Below are 23,735 nucleotides of genomic sequence, written 5' to 3'. Positions count from 1 at the left end.
AAAATTTCACATGCATAACTACTGGGATGGAAAGGAAGAGGTCCTTATGATGGATTTAGACCCTAGCACTTGCATATATTAAGACTGAATTATTTTAAATTACTGTCTTTCCCATCTTGTTTTTTTGTTGAATGAAGCCTGAGGACCACAGATACCCAGTACAGTATTTGGTTGCAAATTCCATACAGAATTACTAGCATCCAAGTATCTCATGCTATCATATCACTCAGATAACCGATCTGAATATTCGGTCTTATTTGGTCGGTCTACTTTGTTCCTGATTCTTCTCACTTATCAGGCTTACAATATTTTGCACAAGTGTTTTTTCACATTTGTTGAATTATTTCTTGATTTAATTATTTTGCGGGCACTTTGCCTGGACTTGTGACAGATGAAGAAAAAGCAACATACTAAATTAAAAGATCACACAGAATGGTTTTTAATACTGGAATTCTGACCCTGGTCTTATTTGCAAGCATGGCTATAATGTTCACAAGGTAAAAAACTAGCTTTCTATCTATAGCTTTCTCTCCTCGTTATTGGTTTTGGGCATCTGGTTTCAAGGTTGGTCTGAAATTTGATCTTACTCAAATTGTCTCAATGTGTTTCAGTAACATATGTCATTAATGAAGGGAGCTGGGTAACCGGTCTCACCATTGTTTGTAATTCAGCCTATGACAGGCAGCAGGAAAGCAGAACAGTTTCGGCCAGCCCCAATTCGGAAAACATGCCCAAGGCATAGGCTATAGCATAAACAGAGATATGTCAGGCTCCTCCCTAGAAGAAAACCAAAAGTGTGTACTTGGCAATGATGCTTTACTTTTATTCTAAACAAGAAACCTGCCGAACAAAACAAGCTCCTTATTTTGACATTGGTATGGTTAACGGCAAGGACAAAGAAACATTCCCAATGGAGAGAAAGATAAAATGGAAAAGGACGATCTGTGGATTGCAGGTGCTGAAGTAACATTTATGCAAAATAATAACCTCCTAAATTAAAAATGCACAGAATTACAAAAGCATATTTTTCCCTAAAAGAAACATAGTAAAATTATAAACGCTAGTCTTTTGCCAGCAATTAGATATTCCCTTATCATGTTTCAGGTCGTAATGCTGTGAACTGGGAAGATTCTTCTGAAGGAAACTGCCATTCCACAACATGCCCTTACATGAAGAATAATGTCACAGAGACAATTCTGGAATTGAGCAAATTCTTCACAGCAAGAAGAATGCTTGCAAGAGGTAATACATTAAAAAAGTAATATTTATAATTTCTGTTGAATCCTTAGTATGTGACATCAAAATGTTTAACAGGTGTCTCTTACCTTACAACCCTCAGGAGATATACTTAATAATCATCTTATAGATTGGAAGTCTGAAGCATCTGGAAGATTAAGTAACTTTCCCAAGATCACACACAGATTTCTTGTTTTGTTATGACAGCAAGTGATAACCAGAGCCAAGGTTATTCCCAAACCACCTTACTTCCCTTCTCTAATAGCATATTACCAGATACATGGTTTGCAGGATAAGGAAGAAGGAAAGACAGAGAAGGGAAATATGTGCAGGACTCTTCTGTAAATTGAATTAATAAATCAAGCCCATCTTTATATAATTCTCGCTGTCCACTAACGTCAGATTACTTTACAAGAGAAAGTTTTTATGAATATGGCTATTTTACAGATGGGAAAACTGAAATAAAAAGTGATTTGACGAAACTCATACAACAGATAAATTTGCAGGGCTGGGAAAAGGAACCGAGTCTCCCAACCCCCACGAGACAGGAATAACTTATACTCATTAAATGAGCTGGCATTCGCCCTGTTTCATTTGGCAATGTAATACAGTGCAGAGGGAATGGTGTTCTTTCCATTAGGAATGCTTCGATGATGCCACTTTAATAGAAGAATGAAAAGGAATGCTGGACTTGAAGCATTGCCTAAGGTATAAGATTGGCTGTTCGAACTGAGCAGTTGGACAAAAAAACCTGGAAAAGAATAGCAATAGAAGTAGTATCTCAACAATAGCTTCTGAGGAAAATTAATTTGAAATGTTGATGGAGAAAGTGTAGAGTTGAGGGATAAATGCTGAAAAACGGCGTCAGAAACACCAGGGTAAAGGCTGGGAGAACTATGAAGACAGTGCGGAAAGAAAATCAAACTTACAGAAACGTAAGCGAGCACCTAATTTTCAGCTGTAAGGACCAGCCTGTCTCTCTTCCTTCACATTGCTGGCCAGGCAATAAAACTCTTGAATTTTGTTGTTACAAAGGCAGGTTTATTACAAATTACATATTTTGTGAGCACGCATCACTTCAAATGGGGTAGAATTAATTATCTGCCATTTTTTACTTCACGGACAGAACAATGTGAGAAAAGTAGAACTGAACCTGTGAGATAGCCAAAGAATCTGCTGCTTTATTGGGTTTTCATATGGAAACAGGATCCTAAATTGGGCTGCAGAAGTTGTTCCAGTGACTAGGCTAGAGTAGCTCTATGAAATTGTTGTATTTTCACTAGGCAGCCAGTGGGGAAGGAATACATATTTGTCTCACATAGGCCTGTACAGAGATACCTCTGTATGCCACATGTTTGCTTCTAGGTTGAGCTTAGCATATTAATTTAGAGGTATCAGATCACTAGCTAGCCTATTGAAATACATTTTTCCCCATTCAGTAAAATATTACAATGTGTCCGAGAAGTATGGACTGGAGTGCTGTGGGAAAGTATCAATGAGGATATGATGAAGTTATGAAGACTTTGAGATGAGTCCATAGGACTGCTAGAAGAGATTTAAAGCTATATCTGTAGTTATCTACAGTTCTCTCAGATTTAGAATAACTGCTGATAATTTAGTTCTTATAAACTAGGTACAAAAAAAGCCTCATCTGATTTCATTAACATTAAAGGGAGTTTCACCGTGGGTGACATTAGGATCAGAATTGGGCCCTGGTTTAAATAGAAACTCAACAAAATATTTTCATACAAAGTCCAATAACAAAGGGAATAAGTTAATGGGAAGGGAAATTGAAGCAAAGAATATTAATGATTTTAAAAGAAACCTAGGTATTTGTCAGGAGAAGGAAGACATTGAAAGGCAAAGAGAAAAAGAGGGAAGGCAGGATTTTGACCAGCCAAGTGGGGAGCAGGTGGTCAGATGTTACTACTTTGTTAGAACATATTCTGTTTAAAAGAATTTTTTAGTTCGTGAATAATGCATTAGTCTTCTGGTATTCTTGGTCTGGAAAATCTGTTACTTTCAAGAAACTGTGACGTGTGCATCTGGACTGTTTGTAAATTGCCTCCCAAAGCACAGCATTTCTTTGTTAACTCCTATGAAAATGAGTTTGTGTATTTTGAGTCAGCTACTCTACAAGAAGCAGCTGGTAAAATGATTCCAGAACACTTCTGAGACAAGAAGACGATGTTGCTGTGGTAGCTGTTGGCATTCTTAGATCGTCTTTTTCTCATTGCTGTTCTTGTGGTGTTGATAGTTAGTCTAATGCTTCTATGTGACCCTAGATAGCACCTTATTTTAATGTCTTGTCCATCCGAATTAGAAACCAACCACAAAATCTGGGGCTCTTGTAAAATATAATGAACAGGAACAGAGATCATATACGCATTTTCCCATCACTTCATTTACATTTGGGCTAGTTCTGACATGTATTTGAGTTAGTTGCAGTTGCTATATTGTCTCCTGAGTCACTTTCAATTGCTACATTGTCTGGTGGAGAAGGCAGTGCCCTACGAGGTATAGTTAGACAACTTTCAGTTCTGTATGTGAGTATCATTGATTTCCCTTCAAGAAGGACGTAAGGTGTTATGAGGCCTATCTAATCTACCTAGGCATTTAAATTATCTTTATCAATGTAATATCTGAGATCCTTATATTTAAGAAAAAAAAAACCAACCCAATCTGCCTTGTTAATGTTTAAGGCACTGGTTTGTTTAGAGACAGATCATTGCACTTCAATTGTCAAACAGAACATAGACTTTGGCTTGCTAATCACTGTGTCAACCCCAGTATTTTTCTTGGCATGTCAACTGCATGCTCTGTATTAATGAATAAAGTATTATGACACTAGGCCAAAAAATAGCTTTCTGTATAAATCAGAGTTGTGAGCACTTCATGCCAGTGGTGCATATACCATAATGTATGTCACAGTGATGCACGTACTATACACCTGTAGCTTCTGAGCGGTCTATATATGCTGGTGCACAGTACATCAATTCAAGTATGTGTACTCCATGATGACAGAAAACTGTTCTTGGGTCAAATTTCATCCAGGTGTCTTCCCTGACACTGATGAAGATTACTGCAAAAGATTAGAAGTAGCTATGTTTTAGTAAATAAGATGCAGAGGAAACAGTTAACTTGTATTTAGGCTTACAGTGATGAAAACTTGTTTTTCTCGGATTACCGCAGTCAGTTTCACATTTAAGATTAAAACCAAAAAAGTTTCCATGAAAATTGTAATTATTTTAAGTCACGTATCATTATATGAATAGAAAGTACATTTCTTGCATGGTAAGTTTACAAGATGGAAGGACAAAACATACTACTTTCACGGTGAAGGAATTGTTTGCAGTTTATTTGTAGAGCTTTAAAATGGGTATTCCACCGCAGGTTTGATAAAAGTTCAGTTTGATTACAAAGTTGATTACAAAGTCATAGTGTGCGCGTTGAACTGAATTATCAGATGATAGACTGAGCTTACAGCATGCCTTATTTTCATGATAATTAAAATGGAAAATCATGCATAACTGAATTAATTTTAAGTTTTACCCATTCATGGTTTTTCCATATATTCTTCAACTTGCCAAACAGAGGACACATTAGGATTTATACATTATATTCCAACTGTTTTTGAAAAAAAACTAAAATTAAGAGGTATCTGGCACCAGTTAGTGCAATATATTTCAGTGAGTTCCACAATGATGTATTTATTGATCACAGGCCTGCAAGGCTATTGACTACACTGCCTTTTTTAAAAGTCGAGGAAGACATGGAAATTTTTTTGCAAACTGATTACTATAATATTGGGACAATGCTAGGTCATTTATGAAACATGTTCTGCACTCATTGTGGCTGCTCATATTCTAGCAAGCTGACTCAAGTGTCAGCAGTTTTTATTCACCTCTGTCTCCACATGTTTTGAATTTTAACTTCTATGGCATATTCTGAAAGAAAAAAGAGAACAGAGTAAATGTATTTCTGCATTCTGGACTTGTTTAATTTTCAGTTAAATAGCTTAATTGTATAGTCCCTGTAGTGGCAAAAAGCCAGAAAATCAACAAGTATGACATTCTTTACTCAATATACACTTTATTCATCTTTTTTGCTACTCACCTCTGTCGCTCTCCCATCTTGGCTCTCATAGCTGACCAAGGTATGTCCTGGTTAATGGCTGTATGTGCTTTAAGAGTTGATATAGAATTGGGATGCTAGTCATAAATTACATTGTATCCATTATATTTGACTGATATTACACTGGTCAGTTGTGACACTTGTTACATACTGAAAAAGGAGTATTTGGGAAATTTGGAAAATCACCAGGAAAGTGTGATCTAGAGATATGCCAAACCAGATGCTTGTGTCTCTTCTCTGCCTACCGAGAACTTCAACCTCCTCTCTACGTTCTCCCTCTCCTGCTCCCTTTTCTTCCTCCCACTTAGCGACTGCTGCTTCAGCTGTATTGATAACCCTTTGATCTAGGTAATTTTCTCTCCCCATTTGTAAGTGACCTGCAAGGTACCTTCTTAAGAAAATCCTGATAATGCCACAGAATGATATAGCATCTGCAGGTCACCAGAGATGGTGATTGTAAGACAGTTTTAGAAAATGGCTGAGGAATTTAATGGATTAAAACGGGCCATTGTGTGATCATCCTTGCTGACCTCATGCTCCAGAATTTCATCTCTAATTAGCTATGTATCAAGATTTATAATGTGCAACTAAGAGTAAATCTTTCAGAACCTTTAATCCTGAATTTTTGTCTTAAATCATAGAAAGTTTATGACAACTTTAGATAGAATGTGTTGCATCCGAGCCAACTACACTCATCTTCTACCTCTTTTGAGAGTTAATATTCCCTTCCTACTGTTAAAACTATCTAAACGACAATGTGTAGAACCATTTTGTCCTAGTCACAGTAATATTATTCAGGCTTTCTGCATGCGCGTATGGCTTCCAAACAAGCTTTACCTTCCTCAATCACTGTAAGTCCTCTCTCTCTCTCAGTTCTCTTTCCTATGTCTGTCTTCAGATCATCATTTATTCATATGCCTAGTCATCCTCTTATCTGTTTGGAAGTTGACCGTGTCAAAAATATTATCAGAACATGTGGACACTGGAAGTTGAAAGTGTGGGGAGCTAAGACTGTTTATGCAACTGAACAGTGAAAAAAATGATAGCATTTCACAAGGGAACTTTTGTGTACTTCCTCTACAAAGGTTAGCAAGGATGTTACTGAAATAACCTTACGTAGAAAATGTATTTGTGCTGTGGCTCCAAAGTAACTGTGTCAAATCTGAAAGCCAAGTTCTAGTGCTTAAGTGTGAAACAGAAAAGTTGTAGTCCTGCTTGAAGTGTGAATCTCAGTGCATTCATAACTGTGGTGTCACTGCTGAAACTTCCATAGCATTTATATAATGTACATTTCAGATGCATACTTAGCACTGTGTTCCCCTCAGTCTTGCTTGTAGAAGATTTGATCTAACCTTCAGTTTTTTGTTTTTCTTACCCATTGTACTGGGTGTTGCATATTGCTTGTCTACTATCAATTCTTTATGAAGTGATGGTAAGAAACTAATGACTGAAATAATAAAAGGTAGAAGAAGATCCATAGCTAGTGTATCTATGAATGCATGCTATTTTACTATCACCTGATGTCAGATTATTCTTTGGTACAAACTGACCATATCAAGGAATGCACAACCAAGTTTGGCCTCAAAATCTTACAATTGCTTTTTCAGCCCTTGCCACTGGTACATATGCAAATACACCTACAAGATTTATTGCGTGATGCCTGGAAAAGCCTCAGCTCAACTCCCTGTGTAGAATTGCTCCCAAACTTAGTAGGAATCTTGTACTTCAAGAGTACACGTGAACCTTGCAAAGCTTTTACTGGAGACATAACTGCTGCTTAGGGGAATGTTGCCCAACTTCTCTATATAGTGGCAGGACTTCTAAGCATAGAGGACACCTTAAACAGAATTGGCCTTCTCATCTCAAGCTGGTTTTTATTTCAAGGTGACACATAAATTGGATTTAAATTGCTGCTCATTGTTTAAAAAAAAAAATTTAAAAAAATCTTTCTGAAGGTCAGAAAAAACCTCTGTAAGATAATTAAGTGCATACAGGAATCTGCTCATCAGCTCACCATCCGCTCCACCCCAGTGCATTTTTAGGATGTCTGAGGGCTTTTTTCTCCCTTTTTCCTTTTTTTTTTTTTTTTCTGATCAAAAAATTAGATGAGCCAAAGGAAACCATCATACCCAGGGGCATCCAAATTTTGCTAACCAGAACAAAACTAGGAGTTGATTTAATTCTGCACTGTTACTCACATAGAACATGCCTCCAGCTCATCATAGTTAAATACATCACCATGCTGATGAAATGCTCTCATTTAAGTAGCACTCATCACAGCAGTTAATAGTCCATCAGAACAGCATAATATGAGTATAGGAATACAATAAATAACGCAAGATGTATGTATTCTGATTGGCTAGAAATGAACATCTGCTACTCAGAGAACAGGAATTTGCTTACAGTGCAATTATTGAGAAATAGCCCAGCATTAATTGTGCAAATCAAGTTTTCCCAGCAGATGAGAGTACAAAGAAATGAATGTAAATAAAAAATAAGGGTCAGCTTGATGTGCTTTTCAGCAATCAGGTTAAACAATTATTTCAGTATAATTGTACATAATGTGCTTTGGTTAGAACAATTTAATTAAGTAGATATACACTGTGAAAGAAAAAAAAGAAGTGTGCTGTTTGACTGGAGCACTCTTATGGGAAGTGATAACATGATACCATTAGGAAACTCAACAAGACAATCTACATCCATGCATTAAGAGAAGCAGAAGTCTGAACATCTGTTTCCAGCTATTGAATTCACAAAAGGGGCTTCTCTGTGCAGGGAATAAGTGAATAAGCAACAGTTGGAGAAGAGTTGGAGAAGGTTATCTCTGACATTTAACAAAATGTTGAAATGTCATGAGAATGACATGAGAATGAAATGGCTGAAATAAAGGTGTGCTAAGAGTTAGCTTGGCAAACGAAGCACAGACATACAAGAACAAGGAAAACCTCTGCCCACCACTCTTCTAAAAGTGTAATAGAATGATTAATCTATGAGCAGCATACTTTTTTGTTCAAAATAGACTACAAGGTGGCATGAAATGTTTTGGAGAAATATGCGATAAAGCAGAATTCCCCAAGATCTTCCTTTAGCCAAGAGAAAAGAAAGTGGCAATTAAAAGAGGTGCTACTAAGTGTTAAAATATTCCAGAGACAACTAGTCAAATTAAAGAAAAAGAGAGTTTTATCTTGGATGTGAAATTTTCCCTTCTCCTTTTTTTTTTTTTTTTTTCTTTTTCCACAATCAAGAGGCTTGGAAACGGAGTAGTAATAATAAAAGTGAAATGGACCCAAGCACCAACTTGCTGCCAAGGGCTGTAATACAATATCTCAGCATTTCAAGGGTAAATCAGTGTGAACTGCCTTTGCCGTCCCTCTGAAAAAAAGTAAGTATTTAACTTCCGTTCAGCCTGTGTGGACTGCTGAAATATAGGAAATCGGTTTCGGAGAGGGGAAAAAAAAAAAAAAAAAAAAAAAAAAAAAAAAAAGGGTTTCCCAAAGAGAGCACCGAGCGGAGCGGACAGAAGTATGAAGAGCGGCAGCGCGGCTGCTGCCGGTCTGCTCAGCTCCGCTCGGGGGGACGGCGGCGGCTGCCGGAGGCGGGGGGCTCAGCGGCGCGCCGGGCGGCCGGTGAGTGCGGCCCCGGGAGCCGAGCCCTGCCTTGCTTGCTTGCTTGCTTGCTTGCTTGCTTGCTTGCTTGCTTGCCTGCCTGCCTGCCTGCCTGCCTGCCTGCCTGCCTGCCTGCCTGCCTGCCTGCCTGCCTGCCCGCCCCCGGCAGGGCTCGCTGCCGACCCCACGGCGGAGCCCGCAGCCCGGGTTTCTTTAAATTGAGGGCGTTTCGCGTGGTTCGCCGGCTGCCTTCGAGTTTAAAGAGAAAGGGGCCGGGGAGCGAAGCGGGAAGGTGAGGTTTGCCCGGTGGTTCGTCGCTGCGGAGTAGGTGCTTTTGTTTCCTTCTCCCCCCCCCCCCCCCATCTCCGTGTCCCGGGGCGGCCGTGGGGGGCCCGCCGGGGAAGCGGCAGGGCTCGGTGGTGGGCACCGGGCTGCGGGGCGGGGGGGGCTGCCTGCGGGCTGGGCAGCGGGGGGCTTTCTCTGTTTTGTTGGGTTTTTTTGTTTTGTTTTTTTTTTTTTTTTTTATTCTTTTCTCCCGCGCTCTGGCTGTCCAGAGTTTGAAAGCATCGCGGAGGCGGAATGAGAGCGTGCGTGGGTGTGCGGCGGGGCTGGACGAGCGGTTCAGCCGGGGCTCGCCGCGGCTAGCCCGGGGGTTGCTGGCCGATCGCCCCGGGCATCCCGCGGAGGGTCGGGGGCCGCGGCGGGTTTGCTTGGTCCTGCCCCCGAGGGGCAGACCTGGGAGCGGTGCTTCCCGCACTCATGGCAAAGCCATTAGCTCAGCCTTGCTGCGGAGGGGCCCCGAGGAGGACAAACGCATCCCGGGGCAGCGCAGAGCCGGGCTCCGCGGTGGGTGAGAGCGGGGCGGGGGGGGGCGGCTGCCGGGTGCTGGGAGCGGTGCGGGCACAACACGGGGAGGGGGGGGATTCCCCTTACGAGGCGGTGTGCGCTTTTCTAGCCCGTCTTTCGGGTAGTTCCTACTCGCTGTGCGCTCCCCCGTCCTTCCAGGTTCTTGCTTTCCTCTCCAGGCTCTAGATTCAAATCTGAGGAGGGAATAGTTTGACTTTAAGAGGGCTCTGTTTCTTCCCTAGTGCTTTACGTGTAAGAAATGAAGGTTGCCGTCTTCCCTATCTAGGATTGCTGTCAGCATCCTGCTGCAGTGGTGTGTGTCAGCTGAGCCCGCTGGCTGTACGGGCTTTGCGTGCTCCCTGGGGAGAAGGGCTCTCGGGGCACTAGAAAGGATGCGTTGCAGGCTCCCCGGTGCAGTTCCAGCACGCTTCTGACATTACGTTGAAGTGAAAAAGGAACAAAAAAAGTATTCTTTGGTTTCCATGTACATTAAGTTATGAATGGTTTCTTCACTGTGGAGTAGATGCTGTGCCAAGCGTAATGGGTTTATGATGGTTTTGTGATGTGGATTGTGATTTAATAGGAAATTAGCTGACATCCCTAAATTCATATCATATGGTACCATAGGCCATCTGATCAGCATTATACCGTGGTACCCTAGTTGGAACCACAGCCAAATCTAGATGGAGGAGGTGAGGTGAGGAAGAGTCAGTACTATCCTCAAGTTTCTAGCTCTTACTGACTTTAGGCTACTAATTTATTTGGTCGCTTTATTTATTTTACCCACAGTCTTATTTAAATTGGCACACTTACTATCCAAAGTACTTCTTCAGCTCCACTTTACACCTCTAAGTTAAGCTTCACACTAATTTCAGGACAGGATTTAGAAATGGAACTTCATAATTAAGAGCAAAGCTGATGATTGGGAGTCAGCTTGTAATACTGTCTGCATAGTGTCCTTGCAGCAAGAGACACGCTTATACTCCTTGTAAGATGCGATAGGTCAGTTTTAATTTGTATTTCCTTTTCTAGTTGGTGGCGGTTGAAACTTCTTTTGTACTAATTTTTAATGGCTCTTTTGCTTAGACAAGCAGAAAAACATACAGTAAGAGCCAGGCAAAGAGAAGTCAACTTGAAAGTTTTTGGGCTGTGTTAGGAATTGGGCTCAGTTTCCAGAAGTTATAATTTTATGAGCAAGTAGATATTGAACATTCCTAAAGTTTTGTTTTGGTCTATGTGAGAAGGACTTTTTGCTTTCCTTTTGGTAGAAGAGACATTATCAAGGCAACAAAATTGTTTCTGTTAGGCATAGTCCTGAAAGTGTCTAGGCTTCCAATGATTAGCTCAGATTTTTAAGTGCGGTTAACTTCGGTTTGGTCTGGCCTCAGACCAAGGGCCTTGCAGGTCTAAAGTATCGGTAAGCTGTTGTGCCAGGTTCTCTATCCTCCGCTCAAAGTACTGCACACATTTGTAACATGTATATTCATAACGTAAAGGACAAAGGCTTCTTGTGATTAAAGTTTACTTTATCAGTGTAGATCACATTTTGATGTAAGCCCTTAAAAATTCTAATTGATTAATGAGTTTCAGATGGTGGTTCCCCTCCAGTGCCCCTCCCCCTGCTCCTAACATGTACAGTATGCTCCAAGTTAATCTGGGAAAGCTCCAGAAACCTTGGGCTAAATTGGTTGTGGTATAGTTTATAAGGATAATAAAATAACTAGAAAAATTGAATTTCCTTACAAAAATATGCTTGCTGCATTTGTGAGCTTATGTTTTATCTGCTTGTTTATGGTAGTGAGAAAACTAAGATTACAGATATATGTATTTAGGATGATGCAGACAAGAACAACCTGTTGTTTCTTACAGAAGGGAAAGCTCTGCAATAGCTTTTGAAGGGGAGCTATGCAATGTAGTAGCAGAATCACTTTAAAAGTGATTGTGTTTGTTTTTACATATATAAAAGGGCAAAAATGAGAGTGATTACTGTTCTGTAGTAAACTGGAAATTGCAGGTGGTAAAGGTTGACTGAGTAACATCTACCAGTGAGTGACAGGTCTCTGTGTTTTTTCCTACTGCTTCTTTTAATCCATTTTAAGGATTTCAAGTAGGGGAGCTTTCACGCTTTCACTTGGGGAAATTATTCCACTGTCTAGCAGATCTCACCATAGGGAACAGTTTCCTGACATTAAAAATATCAGTTACAGAAGTTGTTAGTTACCTCTGTGGCTCTCAAAGGAAGACATTCATATATCTCCCCCCCCCCTTTCTGCATATATGTGTGTGTATACACATATGTATGTATATGGGTGAGGGGGTAGAAAAACAAGAGCAGCCTTTAGTCTGTGGACTAATGGTATACTCTCCAAATCTGAAAAATGTGCCAACACTGAGATAGGAAAACTGAAAGCAGTTTTCAGATGTGAATGTATTTATGCTTGGATGTGCTATGTGTGTAAAATTGAGTATGTGAAAGTGGTGATTGCAAGTATGGCTCCCAAAGTGTGGGAAGCCTCATCTCTGCTTGCACAAATGTGCGTTTTGTTGCTGCAACTTAATCTGTTTATAAGCATTGAATCTTTTATTTAAGCCTCTTTTGCACCCAACTTGTAGTTACAGCAAGTGAATGCTTCACACTGTCCACTTAAACTCCAGTAAAGTTTCAAAAGTTCTGTTCTTTTCCATCTGCTTGAGGTGATTAGAACTAGCAGGGAGATCCAGCAGAGACCCTTGCCAGATACTCATGAGCTCTGTTCTGGCTTTTGATCCTCTGTCTCCTCTCTTTCCAGGATGGCTGCTTTCCAATAGCATTACCTTCTCTCTAAGACAGCAGGAGATTGTCTGCAGTTATAGCCGATACCCCTCTGTCAAAGCCAATGTGCAGTCTAGTGCTCAAGTTCCAGTTCCTTCAGAGAAAACTGTTGCTGCTCTTGTCTAAGTTGCTGTCTGCTCTCTCTACCACTGACAGTAAAACTATTGCACAGTTGTGTGCATGTTGTTTTGTGTCTTCTACAACTGATAGCTAATGTGCTTCTTCAATCATATTACGAGACCTCATTTCACAAGCATAAAGCCTGCTTATTTAATTCTGTGAAGATTTTATGAAATAGAGTCTTTGAACCCAGTGTCCAAGGCAGAGTTACGCCATCTTCTGTTGCAGTTGTTCCAACTTTGTAGAGCAACTAGGCCACTGAACTGGCATACGCGCAAATCTTCAGTCCTGGATAACTCTGGTTTGGCTGCCAACTGAACAGAGCCGGTCAATTAGCTTGCCTGCTAGGCGATAGTACCTGGGGGCGGGGCAAAACAGATGTCTGTTGCACGGTGTCACAGTCAAGCTGGTGTGGCGCAAAAGGGACATCATGTAGGACCTTTGCATCAGAGAGGATTTGATTGATGTCTGTATAGAGTTCTGCATTTGCTTTATGACTTATTTTTTTTTTTCCCTCCAGAGACAATTTTAACATATTTTTATTCTTTTCTAACTGAATACAAATACAAATAAAAATAAAAATGCTTGTTTCGCTGGATACTTAATGTCTATCCTAATTCTTAAACCAAGTCATAAAGAGCAAGTGAGTCAGTAAGACTTCTTCATCCCTGACCTGGAAGGATTGTATCTAGGAACAAGTTAAAAGGACTGGTTCAAGCCCCCTTTTGTTTGAGAACTAAACGCACATGTAATTAGGAGCCAGGCTGAAGCGACAATGAAACTCATGTAGCACAGAGAGCACTGCGTAGCCAGCAGCTACTCAGTATAAGCCATTATATATATATGCTGGAGCTGGATGGGTAATCTGGAGTAAGAATCTACTGTTTTGTATGATTAACTCACAGGGTAGAGCATGTGTATTTTCTGTGTATGCATATCTATGCATACATGCACGCTTTTATATATATATATTTACTATATAGAATAATTTTTTTCCTCCAGATTATACTATTATTGCAATTTTACAGGTAAGGAGAGTGGTTGGAATAGGAACTGGAATCGAATCCAGGCATCTGCAACTGTGAGTGCCTAACTGTGCAGCCAGTTTTACTTTCTGGATTAACAGTCTTTGCCTCCTGTGTGTTTTGAGTACAGAGTGTATCATTCTTGAATCCTTTTGTTCTACCAGTTAACCCCAACAAAAGCCAGTGGAATTACAGAAGATTACTTGTTTGATTCTCATTGCTTTCACCTTATGATAAGTGACAACAATCAGCAGATAGCGTAAGTTACCCTGCTGGCAAAATACAAGTGGTGAGCTACAATACACAGAAAACTAAATGTACTACTGTAAAGCAAAATAAAAACTTCACTGTTTGGTAGAAGCAAGCAGAGAGAAATATAACCTTTTAGTGTGTTGAATCTATTACATGTCACTGGGTCTACTGTAAACTATCCCACACTGAATTCTTCAGCTAGACAATAAGTCTAAGAATTTGAGATGTCGTCCTCTTATTGAGAGAGGTGGAAAAAAAGGCTGTGCTGCATAAATATGACCTGTAACAAAACAGAATGAAAAGTAGTTAAAGACCTTTCCTTGTCTGCATTCAGAATAGAAGGGGGAAGAAGTTGCTTTTTGAGGAACAAAGCATTTAGAGGTAAGTTTTGAAAATGCTTCTGCATATCACATCAGCCTCAACAGTTTATAGAGAAGCGTAACATTCTACAAAATATTTGATGTGTTTGTGTTGGCTAGTTTTAAAGAGCTGTATATATGATGATTTGATGTTGCTGTTAGAAAGTAGTGAGATTAGGAAAACCAATATTTTTTGGCTACTTTGTTCATACCTCATGTCTGCCAAAAGGAAAGGATGAAATAGTTGTTGGAGCCAAAGAGGCTTGCCTGAGCTGTGGTGAAGTATCCTTGAACGCTGCTGGCTCCTTCTGTGGCGAGTTAGTCCATTTCTTTGACCAAATTCCTTGCTGCTAAATTGTCAATAAACTTTTCTCCAGCTCACCAGAAAATAAATATGTTAAGACACTTTAAGGAGGTGAGTTGATGGTATCTGAGAGAAGAATCAAGAACCTGGCCTTTACTACAGGTAGAATCTTCAAAAGGGTCTTGAAGGAGCTCAGGACCCAGCTGCTGTCACCTTCACCTAACTAACTCAGTTCAGCTTCTTCACAGATCTCAGCTAGTATGTGCTGAAGTTTTAATAGTTAATGTATGGGCTATTACAATTGATGAAGTAGATGAACACTTTAATGAAGCTTAGGTACTTCAGCACTGAAGTGTCGTGGAGGCTTAAGTTAAACTTAGAAGTTCAGCAGCGGCCAGTGTTTGCATAAAGAATAATTAAGATTTTGATAGCTTCTGATGCTTGCATTTAGATAACTGACCCACAATATCATTTGCAGAATTTGTGACAGGAGGTACAGGTAACAAATTGTGCTCTGCTTCTTGAGGACTGATTTTTTTAAATTTTTTTTTAATTTTAAAAATCCAAGGTAGGAATTTTGTTACTTTGAGCCTGACAAAGTATTTTACTGAAATGTAGGGCAGGTTTTCAGAGAAGTAGCGGGGAAGGGGAAAATTAATTTCTTTCAGAAATGAAATTAAAGAAAACTTACACAAAGGTAAGGTTGGATTCTATGTGGTTCTTCAGGGTTCTTCTCAGTGGAGACTCTTCATCAGTATTAACTTTCTCATTCCACAGTCCTCACTTTGCATGCCTGCTTCACAAATTAACCCATAAATGATTGTTAATTCAGGGCTACTATTTCAAGCAGACCTAGTCCCGGTATAGAGATGCCTGAATCATTTTCAGCTTCTAGAGATTTTTTTGTCACCTGTCTATCTGCCTTTCCTCATCTTTCCCAGTTTCCCATTCTGAGAACCTGTGTCCTATTAAAACTACCTTAAACTCAGAATACCCTTCTTGTCTCTGGATCTTCTCTCTTCTTACTACCACAGTTAGTACGAAACTGAAGCACCCATGCATCCTCCAAAATCAGAGCTCTTTGTTCTCCCGCTTTTCTTCCTTCAGTGAGTCTCAAAAGTTCCCTGAGACCTTTACCCAGCCTGGTTGCTGAGTTTTATGAAACAAGAGGTAGGTCAGTATGAAGTATATTTAAAGACAGCCCTGTATTTTAGAGACAAACTGAAGTAACATCTCAAATCCCTGAATTCTCTGCTCTGCGTCTCCACAGAGATCAGGCTGAAGCGTAAACAGACTGCTGTGCTTGTTTCACGGACTGATGGGGAAACCCAAACTGCCTCCATGTAGCTGCTCCAGAAGTCTTCCCTCTCTTTTGTCTAGTCTTAAAGAAATGCAACTTTCAGACCTTAGAATTACTTCAGCCCCACCAGTGGCAGCAGCCTGTATCCTATCTGGCTGGCTGTCAGGCATATTATAATGCTCTTGATTATTAATTAGCTCCAGGTTTCATAGGGCACTTAATATGCATAATCTTGGAAGTCACAAGGTAGGTGGACCCTTCCTGAGGTGAAGGAAAAGGATGTTGTCGCTGTAGTTTTCCTCTTAACGCGACCCAGCTCAGTGTGTGTGCCATGAGTTATACTCCTAACAGGGCAGACCCTGCTTAGGGTCCCATGATGAATATTGCTGTGTGCATCCTTGAAATATAATATTACAGAATAATTTAAGTTGCAAGGGACCTGCAGGGGTCATCTAGTCTAACCCCCTCCTTAAAGCATGTATGAACTGTGAAATTATTTCCGGTGAAGAGGTGCAGTGTCTAACTGGTTCCTTTAGTATAATTGTGCTTCTTTTTTCAGGTATATTTTTCCAATCTCTATGTCAAAAGAAGCAAATTGCAGGATCTTGTTTCCTAAACATTTAGATATATAGGTGTTAATAAACTGAAAAATTGATGCCAAAAAATGATGTATTTTTACTTTGCTTTATTTGTGTATTGTATATGAAGTGAACATTCAGGAATGAGACTTTTTTTATTACTTTTTACCGATATCATTTCAGAGGTGGTTCAAGAGAATAAACTAGTTTCAGTTCTGGTTCTCACCATATCAATGGGGTTTATAGACTCCAGAAATCAGTACAAAAAAAAAAAAAAAAATATATATAAAGGCTTTTTTTCTGGAAAGAAAGTACATGACAGAGGTATTTATACTCGACTTTTCCCATATAGTCTTTGAAGACGAGGGGATGTCAATTACCCATCTTGCCTCTGCTTCCATCCAAAATGAAGCGGTGATTTGAAGAACTAAATTGCATGGTTCTGAGTGACTTAGAGCAACTTAAGATATACTGTCATTGTAATTCCTTAGCTGTTAGTATCATCCAGTCCAAAGGAATCTATTTTGAGAGTGACATTCCAGACTGATTTTTGCAGAGTTAACAGCCTAATTCTTCTCCCTCCACTCCCTCGCACCCCGCCCCTAATGAACAGGTATGATTTGGATTTAATCAACCAGGAAACCATAAATCCAAGCTGACATTTTTACAAAGTCAGTTTTCAGAACAGAGCTGTGCTTAAATTACATACTTCAGTCTGCCTTAAACTCCTCTGCTTTCAAAGGAACTTTGATACATAAGGATTTTTTGTTGTTGTTGTTGTTAGAAAAATGTAAAATTTACTTAGAAATGTACAAGGGAATAAAGTCTTCTTTATGTTTATTTTCCCACCTCCCCAACTGAAAAAATTGTCCAATTTCAGTAAGGAGTATATTTGTAGTGAAAGCTACAGTATCTATCTCAAGGGCAAACCAGACTTCAGGATTTGGGGTGAGGTACTCTCAACAAGAGCTTAAGCAGATGTTTTTGCGAATGAGGAGTTTAGTTACTCAGGGTATGGTTAAAATACGCAAGCTTGTTTTAATGTAAGCATTAAAATATCCCAAATAGCATTTAATATATTTGGAAATGTCAGTTAAAGCACAATTTTATGGAAAGGCAATTGCTTTTTACATTGAGTAGACATTTTCCTTTTTTTGGCAAAGGAATTGTTTTCAGTATTCTTGTTATTCCAGGCCACAATGGAATAGTATAACAAATTGTTCTTTTGTGTTGTTGTTTTTAAAGCCACAACTACCTCTTACCTGACTTGAAAGGTATGCAAAGGACAGAAAGGAGCAGTGTTTGCGGAGTATCTTAAGCTGAAGCCAGTTGGCTCGTGTAACCGCAGTTGGTGTGGATCACCCAGTTGACAATAGGCAAAGAACTATTCCTTACGGACCTCCCACCTCCAGTTAACGTCTGTCTAGTGCCGCCTATGTAAGACCCCGTGACTGCTAGTTGGCGTGACTGGGCTTTCAGCAGGCTACAGCCTACCAGGCAAGAAAGTATCTCGGCTCCTTGCTACGAGCATTAGGGTCCAGGTCTGAGTTTCTTTTCAGAGAGAAAAATAACCTTCTTTCCTTAGCATGCTTCTGCCACAGATGGGGGAATTACTCCTTCAGGAGCAGAGATATAGGTCCGGTGGGCCTAACGTCTCTGGCTGCTGCAAGACTCACAACACTTAACTAATATTTAACACATGACGTATGGTCTTACCTGAAACTGAAGTTTCAGTATGTTGTTACTGAAGCAGAGGAGTCTTTGTAGAAAAGGTGGAAGTGGGAAGTGTGGGTGACCAGCACTAGCTGTTGTGCTGCTTTCTGAAGAAATAATACTATTCAGTAAATATATTTGGTGTGGGTTTTTTCTTTAATTTTTCTGAAGCTGTAGAATAGACTGATTCCTTTTGGTAACAGCATTTGTTAATTGTTAGTAAGTTTGCTGTAGTAGCGTAACTCAGTTGTTCCCGTGCTTTTCTGGGGCCTGATCCAAAAATCTCTGAAGCTTTCCATTTATTTTGAATGGGTATTGGATCAGGCACTGTAGTGAGTTGTTAGCTTTGTGTAAAATGTTTATTTTGATTTGATTTTAATCATTCCTTGCAGAATATTTGGTTATGTGTTGGCAACATGTGTAGCTTGGTGAGTACGAATGAAGTTGACATTTATCTGTATGATTTAATCACTTGCAATGTCATCCATGAACAAAACAAACCTTCAGTCATTGATGTTGTATTCATGTGTTGGATCCCACATCTGTTTGTCTGACGTGATTTCTTAGAATCATAGTTACTATCTTCTACAACTCTAAAAAGAGAACCTGTGAAACTAGATTTGGTATAATGAAGTAATTTTTTTTTTTTTTTTGTATATATATAATAAAACAGGTACAACAAGTGGATAAGCAATGTGCACTGCTCTGAGCCCGAAGGCACGTGGCCCTGGCCTCTCTGATATGCATCAATACAGTCAGTGGCTTGCAAGTAGACATGAGGCCAACTTGTTGCCGATGAAAGAGGATTTGGCCCTGTGGCTCACAAACCTACTGGGTAAGATACAATAAGATGGAATGCAGATACTGGGCAGTAAAAGAACTCTATACGCTGTTAGCTGGGAATTCGGTCCTTCCTTCAGGCTTCTTTGTGTTTCAGAAATAAAGGTGGTTATGATTAGGTAGCTACCGCCACACACAGTGCAACTGTTAGCAAAGTCAGAAAAGCTAATAAGTAATTTGCCTCCACAGTGTTTCTGTGAGTAGCATAATTGAACTTTATTATTCATTTCATGTTTATTTTTCCTCACATTTTCTTTTAAATGTTCTTTTGCTTGTGTTTTCTGTATTAATACCATTAAGCTGCATGGTGCTAATTACTGCCATCGCCTATGTTTTCCATTTTTATTGGTAGGCCCCCTAAAGAGTATGGGTGTACTGTCTTGAATGGAAGGAGCCATTAAATAGTTCTTTGCTGACCAAGCAGTGATTGAGAACTACCACCCAAGGCAATGCATGCTAAGAGCTGTGGAAGCTTGTGCATAAAGGGGTCTGAGCTAGTGGCTGCAGCTGGGACCTGGGGATTTACTGGTTGCAGCTGTATGTCTCGGTGTGTGAAGCCAAAACATGTTGTTGAGGAAAGAGGATGCGTACCAAAAGCCAACAGAAAAATCGGGTACACATGAAGAGGAGCAAATGAGAGTATGTCCCTGGCAGGAAGGGGAGAGGCAGTTCTTTGGGATATACGACTCATTCAAGAAGGTGGAATTTAGAAACTATGAGCCAGGAATTAGTATGTTGTTTGTTGAGAACATTCAGGGGAAAATGGCTTTTGTGTGATCTCTGTAAGCCCAAAGGATTCTTCTATCGAAGACGTACATGAGTTACGAAGTACCTCATCCCAAGGGAAACATGCCAGCCGTTCCTCTCATTAAACAAAAAGGAGAAAATATTTCAGAGGAGGTGATGTTTACATGAAACTTTCGTTGATGGTTTTTTGGAGGAAAATTTGGATGAGCGTTTTTAAATTTGGTGTGTGTGGTTTTGGGGGTTTTGGGGCTTTTTTTCTGGAAGCCTGTTCTGGTGAGACGTAGGCAGTGTCTTGTCTTGGCAAGTGCTGTAGCTGAACCAACTCAGTGATATCACACAATAATAGAGTATATCTAGTGCCTTTCATCTGCATATTCTAGCTTGCTGTATTTCCTCATTTTTTAAGAGGAAGGGAAGTATCACTGTGTTACGAGAGGTGTAGTCAATAAGTACAATGTCAGTAGAATGCAAGAACACAGTATTTTGCAGGTAGGCGGTAACCATTTTAGAGTTGGAATAGTTGTGAATCCACAACTGCAAAAGTGGCACTTGTTTTAAATTACATCTTTGTGTGGTACTTCCATTTAAATTAATGAGTTTTGAATATAAAATCGTTTAGGCGATGCCAGAACAAAATCCAGAAATCCTGACTTCTCGTTCCAATTACCACAAGATAGCAATCCAAAAGACTGTTTTTTGAATTAGAAGCAGCACATTCCATTAAGGATTTAATATATTGTTTAAATGTTTTAAACAATGAAGTTTTAGTGAGCCACTCTAAAACAAATAGAAGCTTGTTTGCAGTTCATAACAGAGTTCTCACAGTGACAAGTTTAGGAATGAGGTCAGTTTTTTAGCAAGAAAGTAGCAACCAGCAGGAGGTTCTGAAATGCCAACTATAATTAAAAATCTGATTTTTCATATGGACACCAAATTCTGCACTGCAGAACTAAATGGGCGCAACCTTCTCTTAATTAAGCAGGATACACAGTTCACTTGCTTAATGTGTTCCCCCACACCTTCTCCCACCAACCTCTTCTTTTCTCAGAGTTTGTCCTCAAGAACTGAAATTATAGTGACTTGTTAAACTGCTTTGAATTCCTGTGTAGACATTGTTATTCAAATTAATAATTCAATTAAGTTAAAATTTGCATTCAAAATAAATTAAGTGTAACTGAATTAAAGTAATTAATATTCATATAAATATATTAACTCAGAATTCATATTTGGTTTAATTACTGTGTAATTTAGGTTAAATTTAATGAGAGGAAGGATGCATGAGCATGTTGCTGTAAGATAAAATAGGTATGAATTTATAGCATGCTGTTACCTTGTAAAAACCTGTTTGTACTCTCACATTTCAGCATTCAAAAGGATAAAAGGATATGCAAGACTCTTTTGTTTGTTTTGTTGTGGTTTTTTTTCCCTTCATGGGAGAAATAATGTACTTTGCATTAATGGTTAGTAGATTTTCATGTGCATGGATGTGCAGATAACACAGAGCAGATAATACTCTGTGTATTCACACCCTAGTTTGCTCTGTGCTATAACTTGTGTGGCCTCATTGTAAGTGTCTTTATGCCAGTTTTAATGTAATAGGCTTTCTGAATTTATGAAGAAAATTAATATGCATTTCAATTTTTGCCATGTTGGTTCATGTTTTGTTTTATCTATATTTTGTTCATTTGTACTATGATTCAACAAGGACACATAATCTTTTCAACTAAATGTAGATTAAAAAAAAAAAAAATTTAGGCAAGAATAGTTTGATCAACTATTTGATCAACTGATGGTGTTTTTGGAAATTTTTGTGGAGAGGCAAATATGTCCTACATACTTGTGTTACTGGAAGTTAAAATGGTGACAGTGTTGCAGCAGCAAAGCTTGGTATGGGTTTGAAATTACAAACTGGAAAACATTGGAAGGATATTGCACTTCATAATATGAATGAAGGGGTTTGATATTAGATGGAAATTAGGCATAGCTAGAATTTGACCTTACCCAAGTGATAAATGGGAAGACTGACATAGGTGGTGCAGCTGGAAAATAATGCTGTAAGAATTTTTAACCCTGAGACTTTGGATGTTTTATTCCAATTTAGCATGGACATTGTTGTGGGGGCTTTTTTAGTAATCACTAGTACTTTTGTACGCATTTTGCTAATTATTTCTGGAACCATGTCAGAGAAACTCAGAGCTTCTGAGAGGACAGTTTGTCATTACAGCTCCATTGCTGAATAGATTTTAGCTGCCTGTATTCTGGGGGCTGGAAAAAGGACATTGCAGATAAAATCAATGTGTCGGATGGGATTAACTCATACACTATTGTACATTATAGCATTCTCAAAGTGGGACATGTCAGCATTGCGGGGCTTGGTGTTTGCGTGCTGGAGAGGAAGATTGGAGCTATGGATGTTGTGTCTCTTACCCTCGCTTCCCTCTGCTGAGCTGTGGTGGCTCAGTCGAGAGATCCTTGCAGTAGCAAAGTTAAGGAGATGTGCTGACCCAACTGTCTTGCAAATCATGATCATCTCTCAGCCTTGTTTTTATTATGTACAGAGCCAATGAAGTACTCGACAACGCTTTCACTGCTGACACACTCCAAATTTGGTAGATTGTGTATATACTTACTTTAATGGAATGCTCTTGTGGATACTGAAAACTTCTGTTCCACCTCGAGCAAGCTTCACATGGGAATTGGCACAGTTGGGCCATAGTAACCTTCTAGCAGAGGCAAAATAGCAACTTGAAAGCAAATAGGGTTTGCTTGTCTGCTGTACTCTCCAGTGCTGTCTGGTTTTCTCTTGTGTGTCTGCAGAAGCAAAAGGGCTGACATCAGGAGGACCGGGCCTCATCACCAGTCTGTAGTTTAGGGCAGGTACAGAGGGATGGTTCCTCTGTTTCCCCTTTGGCTATTGTGTAGAGCTCTGATGTTTTTTTCCCATTCCCAGAGCCCATTTACCAGCTGCAGAGGGTTACATTGTTGCTTATTCCATCCAGCTTCATTTAGCACATGGGACCACGGAATAGACCTGTGAGATGTGCCTTGGGCATGTGTCTGGGCTCCAAGGTTTCAGTGCTGAGGCCTCTTCCTAACAGAGCTTTCTGGGCTTCAGAAGCTCATCGGTAAGGAGTTGGAGAAGGTAAGATGGTGAGGAATTGCACATGTAAATGTTGAGTGTTGTATGAGGCATGTAAAAGTTGCTTAGGTGCAAAAGTGAAGTAGGCTTGGAGAAAAGGAAAAGAGAGTTGAGGATGTTAGGACAGGCATTTTGTTGAAGACCAGGCTTGGAATTTAAAGGTGTGTTGAAGGAGGTGTAAAGTTTGGGGGATGAAGGATAGGAAGTCTTCTACAAGAAAATGGTCTTTCTTTGATTCTGAATTAAAGCAAAACCTGTTTCAGCTCAGTGTTCTGGCTCACCTTGCTGTCTAAGAAGATTCTGTAGCAGTACCTTTCTTTTTAATGTCAGTGTGTTCAGCTCAAGCCAGTGGGAAACGCAGGTTTTAAATACCTGAATATGAAGACATTCATGATACTGATACTTCTAGTGATTCTGCTGGCACTGATGCAGTTTCTTACTTAGTTGAGTGGCTTTAGAATTTTCTTTAGTATCAACATGCCTTTGGGATTGTCTATAGGTCCCATTTCAAGTAGGTGATAACGTCTCAATGCTATCAAAGCTATTTTTCTTGCTGTCAGCTGTTGTCGGAAACAGAGTAGCCTTGTCAGAAAAGAGCCAGTTTTGCATGTGCATAAAATGGTTGGCCTTTGTTTTCTTTATTTTTATTGCGTTTTGTTATCTTGGGTTTAAATGTCTCACAATTTGAGAGGGTCAGGAGGAGTTGTTCCACTGGTGCCTCAGTA

At 39.7% G+C, this 23,735-nt stretch overlaps 1 protein-coding gene across 7 annotated transcripts in view; it reads left to right on the top strand.

The window, feature by feature from the left end:
* The first annotated feature begins 8,861 nt into the window (after positions 1 to 8,861).
* Positions 8,862 to 23,735, top strand: part of GAS2 (growth arrest specific 2) — a 98,833-nt gene continuing 83,959 nt past the window's right edge. The window contains exons 1-2 of one of the 7 annotated variants that reach the window (XM_030039759.2): positions 8,862 to 8,996; positions 18,958 to 19,119. In XM_030039759.2, coding sequence (XP_029895619.1) covers positions 18,978 to 19,119 — 142 coding nt within the window. In that variant the 5' untranslated portion in view covers positions 8,862 to 8,996; positions 18,958 to 18,977. Of the gene's footprint in view, positions 8,997 to 9,111; positions 9,304 to 9,573; positions 9,822 to 14,343; positions 14,412 to 18,700; positions 18,713 to 18,957; positions 19,120 to 23,735 lie in introns of those variants that run through there. The other 6 variants (XM_030039757.2, XM_030039762.2, XM_030039763.2 and 3 more) reach the window with 6 other exon arrangements.

Source organism: Aquila chrysaetos, chromosome 16 (assembly GCF_900496995.4).
Source record: "Aquila chrysaetos chrysaetos chromosome 16, bAquChr1.4, whole genome shotgun sequence".
NCBI lineage: Eukaryota > Metazoa > Chordata > Aves > Accipitriformes > Accipitridae > Aquila > Aquila chrysaetos.
This window is presented reverse-complemented; position numbering and strand designations above follow the sequence as displayed.